A 15,420-nucleotide genomic window follows, 5' to 3' on the forward strand; every position below is an offset into this window, starting at 1 on the left:
TATCGTGCGCGTCACTCGTGACGTAGAAGAGACGTTTCACTATGATAGCCAAAAGACGCTAGCATAAAATCTATTTATGTCTTATTCAACTTGTTAAAAAATTCGAGCGATTTCGCGCGTGCTTCCTGAAATAAAAAAATGCGCGATCCTTTTACGCTAAAATATTAAAGAGCGCGTGGAACATTTTAACAAGTTGAACAAGACATGAATTAAAATTCAACGAGTCGCCTTTTTTTAAAGATCTATACTTCAAAACTGAACTGAACTCCTACGTATCTCGTGGTGAAAGCGATACATTAAAACAAGTTCGGCAAGCTTTATAGAAAGGCTTATTTGATCTCGGGTTATGCTAGGATTACAGATCGGCGGTAATGTAACTAATGCTATGATGTAAGCCTGGTTTTTTAGTATTATTACCCGAAAACAGTAATCTATACCTCTACTTGGAATGCTTATTCTGCCGTATCGCGTATGGTAAGATCAGTCTGACGGCTTTGGCCCCGCCTACGAGAGAGAAAATCCCATCTGCGCGCGCTCCCCTCTCACATTGTTGTTTGGTAAGTTAACATAGTGACGTCAAAAAATCGTCAACCCCATCGAGACGAAAATCTGCCGCGATAAGCATTCCAAGTAGAGGTATGGATTCCTGCAGAAAACTAAAGCACTATTTTTCAAACGTCGAAAGTTTTATAGCCTTCTGGAAACTACAGCTTCTATTCCTCTTCTATATTTTCTTTGGTTTTTGCCAGAGTTCTTTCCGATTTTATGCACCCAGAATTTACATTTTTTTTCCATGTAAATAAATAAAAATTAAATAATGCTCAAGTTTTAGGGGAACAAACTAAGAAAGAAATCCAATCTATAGCTATTTAACTGTTTTGTTTTACTAAAAAAAATCAAAAAAATCGAGAGTTTGTTATTTTTGGCAAATAAAATTTATTTTTGTTTATATTTTTGATCTTGCGTTCATTTTTATTTGGGATATTTAAAAATTGATCATTAAAATTAATGATTAATTTTTAAAAATAAATTTTATTTTTACTTATAATAGATGGCGCCTCGTTCACTTTGTTGTCTCAGTAACTTCAGTTTTTTTTATACAAGTTTCATAAAAGAGTCCGTGGGACTAGCAAATGGCGATTTGGCAGCGTTAGAAAGTAATTCGTGTGTTTTTCCATAAATTTTAGTACTACCACGGTGATACTACTTAAGTTTATAAGTAATAAATAAACGTTTACAGTTTCTTACGATAAAATTAAAGGTTACTTTTACGTTAGATGTGTTTTATAAAGTTAGGTAACTTGCCCTAACTGAAAACTGTAAAAAATCCTCTGCTTTTTGTTGTCTGGCGAGTGCGACGTCTGATATCCCGTTGATAGACCCAAAAACATCCCGAAATATGTCACGGGATATATAACCGAGTCTACGCTACGTCCTCGAATGGCCTTTCCAAAGTTCGATTTCTAGGTTAAGTAGTGTCGATGTTGACGGTTTGACGTAAATAGAAAATATATTCGAATATGGTAGTAACATATTTTCGATTAAAATGTGACTTTCGGAACTCCGTAATTTTAAAATTTGACAACGAATCGGAAGACGTGGTTCGCGAAATGCTAAGCCTAGTGTATGTAAAGTCTAACGTCTAACGCTACACGTTAAGCCTTGGCCTAGGCCTTTAAAGAGTTCCGACCATTCATTCTCCAGTGTTACTCCGTACTAGGCAAGTTACAAAATTTTTCCAAGGATATCAACTCCGGAATAAACCGGAACTACGCAGATTAGTCGTTATCTCGAATGAGATATTTTTTCTACACTTCCATAAAAACTCTTTTTGCGTTTTGTGAACATGTCACATTCTCGTAATGTGATGGTTAAGCAAGAATCCAGACCAAATTTTGTATGTTATGTTTGTGGTAGCATCAGTGGAGACTTTATCCCATTACATTCTAAACCGAGAGAAAATGGGCCTTATTTCTCATTTCTTGAACATCATCAACCGCCAAATGGAAGCGTTCGGCCTGGTCCAGATGGAGTTATTGGTTCCTGTTTTATTTGTTACTCATTTTTGTTACAGCAATGGGAGTCCTTTGAAAGGAATGGAACATCCCATAGCAAACGTTTATATTGGCTCAAGAGAACGGATAATGTGCCTTTTGCTGGCATGGATGTTGGCAATCAATCGGAGTACGCTACCAGTTATTTGGGATTTGTTCCCCCAACAAATCATGCATCCCAACCTGACAAGAGGGACTCCATATCACCCGCGGACTCCATGAGTCAGTCAACTCTAGGAAGTCAGTATAACAAACACGATTATCCTGAACCATTAGATTGCACCATTGAAGATAATTCGAGACTCTCTCAAAAACAAAATATGGAAGGGGGAGAAAGTTCATCCGTTCTAGATTTGTCTGTGCAAACTAGGCCTTCAAATGCCATACCAATACAGAGTATATCTCCTAATTCTTCCAGCCTGGTTTGTTACACCTGTGGAGAAGATGTCTTCAGAGGTGTCCTATTTAACGTTTACACCAAACCAGTGGCAAATTACCCCTACTTCCCAAGTTTATGGTCTCATCCTAAAAATTCACGAGCCAAAGCCATGGATGCTTTGGGTAAAATAGAAGTATGCGAATTATGCCATAGGCAATTGATTAGGCAATGGGAAGCCTATCAAAGAGCAAATGTGCCAAACAACGAACGCCAGTATCAAATCCACGGCAATTACAACCAAGTTTCTAAAGAAAGTTCCACTTCCAGTAATACACCAAATACGAATAACCAATTTTTCTGTTTTACCTGTGGCCAAGAATATCCCAAATCTGTTAGGCGAGAGTTAAAAACTCGACCATCTTCCGATGGAGAGCCTTATTTTAGATTTCTTGAGAAACACCATCCAGCACCAGGGGCTCGTCCAATTACTAATGATTGGAGAGTTATGGTCTGTACCCTATGCTATAAAGCCTTATTTAGGCAGTTTCGAGTTTACCAGATTGAAAAAACGCCTGAGGAGTTGAGAACCTACAAAATACCCGCTGAATTTTTACAAGAGAGTAATGTTTTGAGAGACAGGCTTTTGGGCCATTCCAAGAATGAGAGGCAAGTTATTGACGTTTCAGCTCCTTTGTCTTGCTACTTATGTGACCGACCATCTAACAACGTCAAGATGGTTAATACCCTTCCAAATCAAGCTTCCAAAATGTACTTCCCATTCATAAGAGAAATCACGAAACCCGCTACTTCTGATCCCATGGACAGTTTGGGTCGCGTGGCTGTTTGTTTAACCTGTTACCTCCTTCTCCAAACTCAGTGGGAAGCGTTTCAAAACGCCCAAGTACCAATTAACCAAAGACATTACTCTTTGAGCCATTCTGCAAACCACATTCGGGCATCTCAAATATCCTCGAGTCCACCCTCGTTGGTTCAAGAATCTGCCAAGAATCATAACTCTACTCTTCACATCCAAGTTACTACTCCGGAAGAGCAGTCATCCATGAATCATCACAATGTAGCCCATGAACCTCTGTTAACAACCGTCACAACTATGTCGTATTCGAGTGTTATTACAACCCCATCTCGTCACATTCCAATTCACCCTCCACCCGCTCTTCTACCTTACAAAGAACACTCTGAACCGGTTAATCGGTCTTCTAAATCATCGAAAGAAAGTGCCATTGATGAGAATCAGGACAATAACCCTCGCATTTTCAACCCATTAGAACTGCCAAAGACAAAACAGCCCCTGATGGTTGCTACTACCTGCTTTATTTGCGGGGAATGCTCCTCACCTGGCTCTACGTACACAATTTCAGTATTCCCCTCAAGGTCGGGTGTCTCCGAAGACTTCCAAACTCCGTTTTTCCCATTTCTCTCCAAACATGTTAAGCCTTCAGCCGCTGATGCAATAACAGAAGATGGAACCATATTAGGATGCACTTTTTGTTATCATTCGCTTATGGCACAGTGGTTGGCCTATGAAACTTCACCCCATGCCGAAGATGCCAATCATTGGACTCGAAAATACAACACCCATCATTATGTCTGTTATATTTGTGGAATAACTACTTACAGGTTGGTTATTTTTATAATTTTCCCCCTCATTAAAAATATGATGATTAACGGAATAATTTTATTTTTACAGAAAAAGAGTTCGTGCCATAACTGTTAAAGATTTTCCATTTTTGGTGGAACACCCTCGTCCTCCAGGAGCCCTTACAACGCAAAACGGAGAAAGTGTTGTTACGTGTTTAACGTGTTTCGAGTCACTTATGTCACAATGGAAGGATTTTGAGAGGATGAAACTTCCGGTTGAGATGAGAAAATATAACTGGATTCCAATTCCACCTCCACCCGATGATATCAACCTAATTGACCCGGCAACGCGCCAACATAATTTGGTAAGAATTGGTGGAAGAAAACGTCACAATTTCAAATAAACCATATTTTATTGTATAATAGTTTTTGATACTTTTTTTAAACAAAAAAACAACAACTGTTGAAATAAACAATGAAATAAAACCAAGTCATGAAATGGTTTAAAAATAGTGTTTTTATAGTAGCTTTCGCAGATACGCTAATAAAAGCAATAATCCCCATTATCAATAAATTCTTGAGATTAACCTTTATCTCTGATATTATTCAATTTATTACGTAGGTGTGTACTTCTTAATTCTAATGTCATTTGCTTAATTTTGAAGTGATGAGTGCCCTGGGAGTGGCTCAATCGTGTAGATAAAATTATTCAGGGTTACTTAGAGGTTGTTTTATCGAAACCAATATTGCATAATTTTTTTTCTTTTTTAATTTTCAAATCAGAGGGATAGATTTCATTGCTAATAGATTTTTGACCTTTGATTTTAGTTAAGGAATTTTGTAATATTTGCGGATTACTGTAGCGGCTTATCATTTTCTTAAGTCTGGTAATATTTTTCTGTTATTGCGAAATGATTCGAAGAAGGAAAAATGAATTTGAAAATTATCTCTTAGATGGGCTTAGAAATCTGCGTTGGTGCCAATAAACGTTTTATTTTACTAGTCAACCTTGAGAGTCTGTTATTGTTTATAAATTATTACCCAGTTATTGAAATGTTAATACATGACAAAGGGAAAATTAAGTAATGCGGAAATGTAATTTTTCAATGTCTCTTGTAGAGTCGAGATTCAACGCCAGCACCTTCCGGGACATCCAGAACTCCTACTCCGTCACAGGGTCCATCTTCCTCCGGACATTTGACCACTCAAGATGTTTCATCCAGTTCTGCTCGTCACGAAAACCAAACGGGTGAGTTTGTTGATATATTGTAGTACTTTTCATTTGGTGGGAGCTGCTGAACTGATGGGTATTCTTCCTATTTTTGGGAAGGGGGTTCTATTTCTATTAACCATACGCTACTACTTGTTTCCACGTGGAAACGGTCGAACTAAATTCTCTCTGCTGTTATCAGTTTCGTTTTATCAAATTAATAACTATTTAATTAGTACTTATAATTTTTTTATGAAATTTATTGGCTTCGGTTGTATAATAATATTAGTTATTATTCCCCACGCTAAAGGTAAATTAAATAAGAATTAAACCGCCAGGTGTCACCTTGGATCAAGGTATATTGATTTATGGGTTTAAAAGATTTTAAACGGAGGACCATGTGCGTGAAGAAACCTAGAAAGCTTTAATTTATTTTGACGAAATTGCTATAATATATTATTATTAAATAATCAATGTGATTAAATATTTTTATTTATTGAGTTGTATGTTGAATCCGCTTTTTAATTCATTTTTGTAAATTGAAAATATTCAATTTAAGTATATAAAAATTATCCATAGGCCTAAGGATGTCTGTTTTGGAAATATTTTACATCATCTTCTTGGTGGGTGCTATAAAATGCTTTGTAATACTGTAGAATTAGCAGACGCAATGAAGAATTCTATAGATATTAAAGAGTATAGTATATGGAATGTGTACTTATGGGCGTATTATATACTTAGGGTTAAAGTAATGAGATATTAAAAATTATCCTTCCTCACTCATAAATGATTGCCACAAGTCGGGGATTTGAAAATAGGTCAAGTAATTTTAGCAATTTGTAAAAACAAAATTAGGGAATTAAAATTTTTCTTCAAAATGTAAAAAAATAAGTTTTGTAAACGTTGAAATAAAACATTTTTGGTTAATATAAACTTTACACTAAAATATAATTAGTAAAAATAAATGCTTTAACCTGTTGATTGTCTAATTTTGGCCTTAAAATAATCAAGGTAAATTTAGGGGAATTTGACTTGAGAAATATTGTGGCATCTCTCTCTTAGACTCAATTTTTTTTATGTAAAACTTAATTAGAAAACAACGATAAATAATATAATTAGTAAACTGTGACAAATAATATAATTAGTAAACTGCGACAAATAATATGATTAGTAAACTGCGACAAATAATATAATTAGTAAACTGCGACAAATAATATAATTAGTAAACTGCGACAAATAATATAATTAGTAAACTGCGGTGTATAATGTAATTAGTAAACTGCAATAAATAATATAATTAGTAAACTGCAATAAATAATATAATTAGTAAACTGCGGTGTATAATATAATTAGTAAACTGCGGTGTATAATATAATTAGTAAACTGGTGTATAATATAATTAGTAAACTGCAATAAATAATATCATTAGTAAACTGCGATAATAAATAATATCATTAGTAAACTGCGATAATAAATAATTAGTAAACTGCGATAAATTAGTAAACTGCGATAAATAATTAGTAAACTGCGATAAATAATTAGTAAACTGCGATAATAAATAATATAATTAGTAAACTGCGATAAATAATATAATTAGTAAACTGCGATAATAAATAATATAATTAGTAATCTGCGATAATAAATAATATAATTAGTAAACTGCGATAATAAATAATATAATTAGTAAACTGCGATAATAAATAATATAATTAGTAAACTGCGATAAATAATATCATTAGTAAACTGCGATAATAAATAATTAGTAAACTGCGACAAATAATATAATTAGTAAACTGCGATAAATATAATTAGTAAACTGCGATAAATTATATAATTAGTAAACTGCGATAAATAATTAGTAAACTGCGATAATAAATAATATAATTAGTAAACTGCGATAAATATAATTAGTAAACTGCGATAAATTATATAATTAGTAAACTGCGATAAATAATTAGTAAACTGCGATAATAAATAATATAATTAGTAAACTGCGATAAATAATATAATTAGTAAACTGCGATAATAAATAATATAATTAGTAAACTGCGATAATAAATAATATAATTAGTAATCTGCGATAATAAATAATATAATTAGTAAACTGCGATAATAAATAATATAATTAGTAAACTGCGATAATAAATAATATAATTAGTAAACTGCGATAAATAATATCATTAGTAAACTGCGATAATAAATAATTAGTAAACTGCGACAAATAATATAATTAGTAAACTGCGATAAATATAATTAGTAAACTGCGATAAATTATATAATTAGTAAACTGCGATAAATAATTAGTAAACTGCGATAATAAATAATATAATTAGTAAACTGCGATAAATAATATAATTAGTAAACTGCGGTAAATAATATAATTAGTAAACTGCGATAATAAATAATATAATTAGTAAACTGCGATAATAAATAATATAATTAGTAAACTGCAATAAATAATTTGGTAAATACGATAAATAATTTAATTAGTAAATACGACAAATAACTTTATTAGTAAACTAATTAAGATTGAGTAACATTTTAATAGAACTGGGGGGGTTTGAATGAGTTGATCCCTCCCTTGAGGGGGTAATCGTCTGTCAGGAATCAAATCGGCGAGCGTCCCTCGGCGTTTTCTAATTTTGGACCCGGCGACTCCCGGCGCGGAGGGAAACGACCTTCACCGGGAAAACGCCATTTCTCGCCCTGAGGGGGTGTCAAAGGGAAAGCGGGCCTCTCTGTTTGACCTCGGCGTTTACGGGAAAGCCCCGTTTCGGCTGGCGGTGACCTCGGAGCTCCGCTCGTTAACCTAGCGCGTTCCAGGTACGACCTTCGACTCCGGAGAAACAAGGTCGCCCCAACCGAATCTCTCCGGCTCGGATCCTTGAAGGCGATACAACGGGCTTTCGGGCTTCCGTTCAAGGTCGTCTCCTCGCTCCTAACCCCCACCAATTCATCCGCTGGCCCGTTGTTGGCACTACGATCGTATAAGATTGTCTCTAGATCTCGAAATCAATTTTTTTTTAAAATAGACGCTCGATGAAAGGCACTAATCGATTCGGGCCGTTCTTATCGCCATCTAACGGGGAGGATTGTTACTAATAATAGTTTAGAACTGGCGTGTGTTAATGAATAATTAAGAAAATTATTAGTTTTAAAAATACCAGGTAAAATTATTTTAATTTGGGAACTTAGTTACTTTGCGCATCTGATAATTGATTTTTAGCGAAAATATTGATTTTCAGTGACTTCTCATCGATCTAAATCACCTATTTATTTATTACGAAAATGTAGAAAAATAGTTGCTATAATTATGAAGATTCAGTGGGAAATATTTACAAGTACTAAATTACTTTTAATTTAAATTTTGGTTTTCATTACCAATGTACATGATCAATAAATTTTCAAAGGAAAAAGAGGTGTTTTTCTAAAATTTATTAAAATATAAGTAGAAATTCAATTAACATATAAACAATTCCAATTTAAATCAAATAACTTTTCGATTTCTTAAAAAAAAAGTCAACCTCCATGATTTATGTTAATTTTACATGGGTGCCCGCAGGGGGGATGAATGCACTAATAAAGAGATGCTATTACCCCCCCCCCCCCAGACCATGTATGAAGGGGTTGACCGATGCCCTTGACAGATTAAGTGACTACCACCTCGTATAAAATAAAGTGTTTTTAATAGAATTTCGTGGGTATTACCCACGCCCAACCACTACCTCCCTCAGATATGGTCTTAGGAACCTCAGAGGATTTTATTTCGATTTTCGCCCACGTGGAGTCGCCACTAGTCTGAATTTCTCCCCAAGAAATCGAAAGTTTTATATCACTTTTTTTCATAAATCCCATTTAACCATTCGCGTTTAAAACGAAAATTAATTCAGGGGGGATGATAAAGGTATCCAGGGTTACCACGGTACCTGAAAAACGTGGAAAAGTCAGGGAATTTGAATATGGGTATAAAAATTAGGGAAATGTCAGGTATTTAAAAAAAAAATTCTTAAAATCGGAGAATTTTAAATATTAGTCCAAAAATCAAGGAAATGTCAGGGAATTTTAAAAATTAGTCTAAAAATCAGGAAATTTCTGGGAATTTTAAAAATCAGGGAAATGTCAGGGAATTTAATTTCGGTTGACAATAGTAAAATACAAAATCGTGGCACAAAATAAGTCAGGGAAAATCTCCGGAGATGGTCAGGGAAAACCTGGAAAAGGGAATAAGATTGTGAAAAAACTGTGGCCACCCTGTTTTCTCAAAAAAGAAAATTTCGATAAAAATGCAAAAGACGAAAAAAAAACCGTTATTTGTATTAATGTTTGTTATTTATTTATGAGAGGGGTGGGGTGGAGTGAGTGACAAAAATGAAACCCGGGTTTGGAATCAGAGAAGAGGGGTGTATTGGGGGGGAGGTAGTGGCCCGGGGGACCTGTTGTTATGGCGACCAGAAGAGACGAATTTCGGGGGTACCCAAATGGGCGTGCAGACAGGCAGGGTAAAAAATGAGAGACCACCCCCTCCCCTTCTACTTTACCATACCCTACTTCGTTCTTTCTGATCACACCGAGAAAGGGGGCGTTAAATTGATCACGTGACCCCCCCCCCCTGTTCCTGAACGTTCAATTTCGCCTGTCCATCGATTTTTTTTATTCATTGTTGTTATTCTTCTGAAGTTCTGACGTGTAACTTTGCGAGGCCAGGGATCAAGTCATTCCGCTATTTCCGGACTTCTCTTTTGAGTTTTTTTTATCCCTGGTTCTTTATAATGTTGCTATCAAAATACCTAGTAACCTGAAGGAGGGAAGAAAGCTTAGACCGCCCCCCCCCCCTTGGTTACGGTTTAAATTATTTAGGAATGTAAATTTCATTCTGTAACCAATAATACAGGGTGTTTCAAAGGTTATGCAAAAATTTGAAGGAGTTGTAGGGTGTGAGTAGAGAAGTATGCCTGTTTTTCCCCCCATTTTCCTACGATGAGTTAAAAGAGCGCTAGAGAGCTTCGAAGTGTGGTCTACTGGCCCCGGGAAGTAGGCTGTAACAAGTGCAGCGGGGAAATGCGAACATGAAGGTTTGGGTTCGTGTGATAGGTAAAAAAGGACTTTGTAAACTTAAACAGTATTTAAAATCCCTGCTGCTTGGTTTGGCGCTTGTTGCAGCCTACTTCCAGGGGCTAGCAGGCCACACTTTGAAGCTCTCTGGCGCTCTTTTAACTCATCGTAGGATAATGGGGAAAAAACAGGCAACTCACCCCCTACAACTCCTTAAAATGTTTGCATAACCTTTTGAAACACCCTGTACATCTTACCTGTATTGAATGGGGTGCTATTTTTGAAGGCGGGGAAAGTGTAAATTTTCAACACGTACCGCCTTTTCTTGTACTTCCAAGTGACTGGGGTAAGAGTAAAAAACCCCTTGTGATTAGCTTCTCTCTGGGCATCGGTGCGTGGCGTGTAGAACTACATCGTTTATACAGGCGTGCCGACAATTTTAAAATTGGGGGTCAAAATCGATAATTTATTCAAAATATGAAGCTACATATCCAATATAACCTTGATTACGATATAGATTATAGAGTGCATGCTTCCCTTTACGTCACAGCTGCGCCTAGTCTAGCTAACGTCTGTTTCCTGTGATAAAAAATATTAATTTATCATATTTTAATTGACTATCTCTTCACATATAAAAGTTAAAATGGTTAGATATTTTCGGCTTTCGTAGGAAAAAAAAACCTCCCGTGTTATTGCATTATTTTTACGTAGCTTCAATTTTGGGGAAGAGATATATATTTTCTATATTTATGTTCGCGATATGATTGTTATGAAATAACGCGTATCGTAGCCGTGGACAGATAACGTTAGTTTCAATTGGAAGGGTAACAAATTAACCGTGCGTGGAGACGCTTTGTTTTGACTAGCCCAACTTGTCAGCGCTGGCCTGTCTTCCTTTACTGAAGTACAAGGATTTTATCCCCTCCAACCTATTATTGGCTGCTCTCGTGCGGTTGCCTTGGAGACGTCTTCTATGGGAAAGAATCCATCTGCCCCCCCCCTTTCCCCCTTGTACCTTTTTAGGGACATTTCTAACCCCCCTGGTTTGACTCCCCCGCGATGACGTTTGGAGTGGGGGGTTCATTCATAATAAAGTAGCCGCATCCGATTTGGGGGCTCGCATCTCTTGTGTCTTTGTATACGATAACCGGACCTCTCACTTGACTGTTCAACCCAGCCCGACGGAACGGGTGTAGTTTGTACTTCGTTACTGATACGTTTTAATCTCAGGTGGCCGTAACGGAGATGATCCTTCTCGCTCATAAATCAGGGAATATCGTACATTTTCGTCGCTGCTCGCGAGTGGCGTAATCGTTTGTTTTCCCGTTTCGTCCGCTTTTCGCTAGATGGGGTTAGTGCTCTTAATTTTTATAAAGTTCTCGGAAGGGCAGGCTTTCAATTATTTATGGCGAATGTGGGTTTGACGATGTCGCCAGGGGAAACGAAAGGGACTCGTGACTTTTATTAAACGTCTTTAAACGCGCCTATTTTAATCAATAATAATGACGTTTAATTTTTGTAAATTTAGGACGATCGTTTTCCATGTATTAGTGTTGATTTATGATACCGAGAATTATTAAGTTATTGTTAGTCGGATTGGATAGCCTTTGGGAGTGGTTCCACGTGAGGTCGTAACTTATGGACGTAGATTACGCCTAATGGTAGGCTTCTCCCTGAACAGCGGAGTGCGGCATATGGAACACTTCTACAGGCGTGTTAGGTCTATTTTTGATCTACCGTTTGAATTATTTTTGGAAAATCGTAAACCATTATCGATTTAAAAAAAATACTCTAAAGAAGGGATCGATACCCTTATTAAGATTTTGGAATTTTGATTTAAAATCTGCATGCAAGTTCTATCTAAGAAAAACCCAAGATTAAAAATATTTTAAATTTGAACCCCAATTTTTTTAACCAACCTTTTGACTAAAAATGACGTGAGTTATACCACTAAGTTACAATAAATATAATTATGACAAATTCTTTCCGTAGATGTCGCTAGTGGCTTACAATCCGATAGAGAATCAAGTATGAAAAAATGATAAGTTGCTTTACCGGGAAGCTACCATTCCACCCCCTTCCAGATGTACCACTACTACTAGCCGAATTTAGCCCCCCAACCGCCCTCGACTAGAGGGGTGTCACTAGCTCCCTCCCCCCATTTAAGGCGCGCGCCGCCGGTGCCTGATGAGGGGAGGTATTTTCCTTTGAAGTTGCCGCCGCTCGAGCCGTCGTCCGCGGGATTGTGTCGGTCGTGGGCCCGCGATTCCTCAGCATGTGTCGGCGTCGTCGCGATCTGGCCGTTCTCCGGACCGTCGCCAATTGTCCTCTTGTGCGGGATAAACTAGATACTTCGCCGTTGCCTTGGTTTTGCTCAGTGCGCTAACTTCGACGCCCCCTTTTGGATGGATTTTCAAAACAAATAAAGAAAGGATTAAACATTATTTTTGACGAAAACCAAAACGTAAAAAAAGCGTTAATCATGGATGCCTCCAGTATGGCTTTGGGAAGTTACTTCGGTAGCAATGGATCGTTGTACTTGAGACCTCTCAGTCTCGCCGACTATTTGGCAGCTTTTCCTTGTACAGGTGCGTTATTTGTTCGCGCAATTTCAGGTACGATTTACTGGGAAGTTGGTGGTAATAATATAGCGTTAGCAGGGCTCCCACCAGGTCCCTAAAATGCCTAAAAGCCCCTACTTTTTTTCGAGGTCCCTAAACCACCATAAAATCGGGATTTGGTCACTAAATCACCCTATTTCTAGTACATTTGGTTAAAATATTTCGTAGAAAAGCGAAAAAAACCCGATTTAATGTGATAGAATTATTACAAAAACTTTATAGTCATTTTTGGGATTGATAAAAGTTTTTTTAGAAATTAAAACTAAGTACTTAATTTTTGTGATAAAATATTTTTTTAAATTAAAACTAAGTCAGTTTTAAAAATTTGCTGCTTTTAAAAGTTTAAATAAAGATCTTATTTTTGTTTATTAAAATGGTCCCTATTTGGTTCCTACTTTAAAATATTTGGTTCCTATTTCACCCTATTTCTATTTTGAGATTTTGGTGGGAGCCCTGCGTTAGTGTTAACGCCTTATAACTATATTTGTTGAGCGTTTTACAAGGTTAGTTAAACGCGAAATGTGGCTTTGTAACAGTGATACGAGTGGCTTTGATAAAGTGTGCGTTAAAGAGTAGTGATGCACCGATATATCGGCCTATTTTTCTAAACGATATTGCCCGCGCTACCGGTACTAGAAAAATATTTTCAGGAAAAACTTTTAAAGATAAGAAAATTATCGATGAACTAACTAATGTTAATATTTTATTTGATTGGCCGCGTCACGTACGCCAGACTTCAGAAGCTAGATCATACTTTATTTAGGCAGGGGAGGTTACTAGTGTAAATACAGGACCCCCAGAGGTCCTATAATTCCTATATTTTCCAAAATGTCCTATAACATTTTATATTTTTAGCAAAATCCCCCAAAAGCCCTATTAAATCCTATAATTTTGACATTTTGCTCATTTCAAATCCAGCCACTCACAATTGTCAGTTAAATTGCTAGATTTAGCTATAGGATAAATTCCTATAACAAGTCATTCTAGTCTATACTTTTGTTATTGTTAACATGGTTAGCTACTTGTATATTTTTGTGATAAAATGGTTAAATAGTTTCTATTTTTTAAGTGAAAATCAAAGATTTATTTATCTAAATATAGATTTTATTTTAAATGCATAAAGTTAGTAAATTAAAAAGCATATATAATCCTATTTTTCCTACAAAAACATTTAAGATTTGAGTGGGGGCCCTGTTTTAAAGATAAGAAAATTATCGATTAACTAACTAATGATAATATTTTATTTGATTTGCCGCGCCACGTACGCCCGACTTCAGAAGCTAGATCATTCCCTTTTTAGACAGGGAGTTACGAGTGTAAACAAATAAAAAACAACGATATTCGATTTGTGATAGAAAATATGTATCGCGTAAAATTAAAAAAAAAACATATTCGGATATGCTCTTGCAACTTTTTTAATGAAAAATTATAATAAAATGGTATGGCAGTGTACTGGAACCGATTTTTACAATCATTTTATCTTATACACTACTGTTATGATAGATAACTTTGTTAATATCGGATGATATATCGGTGCATCCCTATGAAGGAGTTTACTGGTCAATGGTGGACAATATAGTTTTTTTTTTAAATCTTAAACATTATATATTATCGATATTGATTCAGATTAACATAATTGCGTTTAAAGTTATACTTTTTTGACTAGTTAGGGCAAATTAAATTATAATAAATAATTTAAAAATTTCAATCAAACTAGTTGTTTTTAGCTTTTTACACTATAAAATTACTTGATTATTAGAAACTATTAGCCATATTTTCCACTGGCTTGGACGTTTATCAACATAAGTTACCTTTTGATAATGCCAAATTTGTAATAAGTTACGCGATGAATGTTATAAGGCTTGTACGCAGTTGAATTAACTTAATAAAAGATTACTGTCAACTTCATTTAACATTATGGGGCTCTAAATAAGTGCGTAATTTACCCCATATAGGAGTAGGAAGTAGTTACGGACGAATAATATTCCTGTAACTCAACTTCATCACGTACAATGTTTTTAAACGCTTCGAAAACAGTAACATTCATAGGATAGCTAATGAAAACGTAAGCTTTAAATGCTAGGGGGTAATTTAAAAGGTGAGGTTACCTTATTTCGCAGGTGTTTTTCCTCTCTTCAAACATACACATTTTAAATTGCCAACTACGCTTGCCCTAGATTGTATGATTGTATACTATAGCTCGTCGTATAATATATTCCGGTTGTATGAAAGAAGATTCTGTAATGGAATATATTTTAGTTTACTAGACGAAATATGTATCATTCGAAATTGGCTTGTCACGTATATAATATAATAATAAATTAAAATTATATATTATATTATATTATATTATATAAATAGATATTATATTATATAAATAGATATTATATTATAAAATATAATTAGATATATTATAAAATAGAATTAGATATTATATTATAAAATATAATTAGATATTATATTATAAAATAGAATTGGATATTATATTATAAAATAGAATTCGAT

At 35.3% G+C, this 15,420-nt stretch overlaps 1 protein-coding gene across 3 annotated transcripts in view; it reads left to right on the forward strand.

Moving 5' to 3' along the window:
* Positions 1 to 1,163: 1,163 nt before the first annotated feature.
* LOC149951904 (uncharacterized) overlaps positions 1,164 to 15,420 on the forward strand; it is a 59,858-nt gene continuing 45,601 nt past the window's right edge. For 2 of the 3 annotated variants that reach the window (XM_090168350.1, XM_090168353.1), the window contains exons 1-3: positions 1,165 to 4,071; positions 4,142 to 4,397; positions 5,152 to 5,281. In XM_090168350.1, the coding sequence (XP_090024476.1) occupies positions 1,847 to 4,071; positions 4,142 to 4,397; positions 5,152 to 5,281 (2,611 nt within the window). In that variant the 5' untranslated portion in view covers positions 1,165 to 1,846. Of the gene's footprint in view, positions 4,072 to 4,141; positions 4,398 to 5,151; positions 5,282 to 15,420 lie in introns of all 3 variants that reach the window. The other variant, XM_090168352.1, reaches the window with a different exon arrangement.

This window comes from Leiobunum rupestre, chromosome 3 (genome assembly GCF_980474605.1).
Source record: "Leiobunum rupestre chromosome 3, qqLeiRupe1.1.hap1, whole genome shotgun sequence".
Taxonomy (NCBI): Eukaryota; Metazoa; Arthropoda; class Arachnida; order Opiliones; family Sclerosomatidae; genus Leiobunum; species Leiobunum rupestre.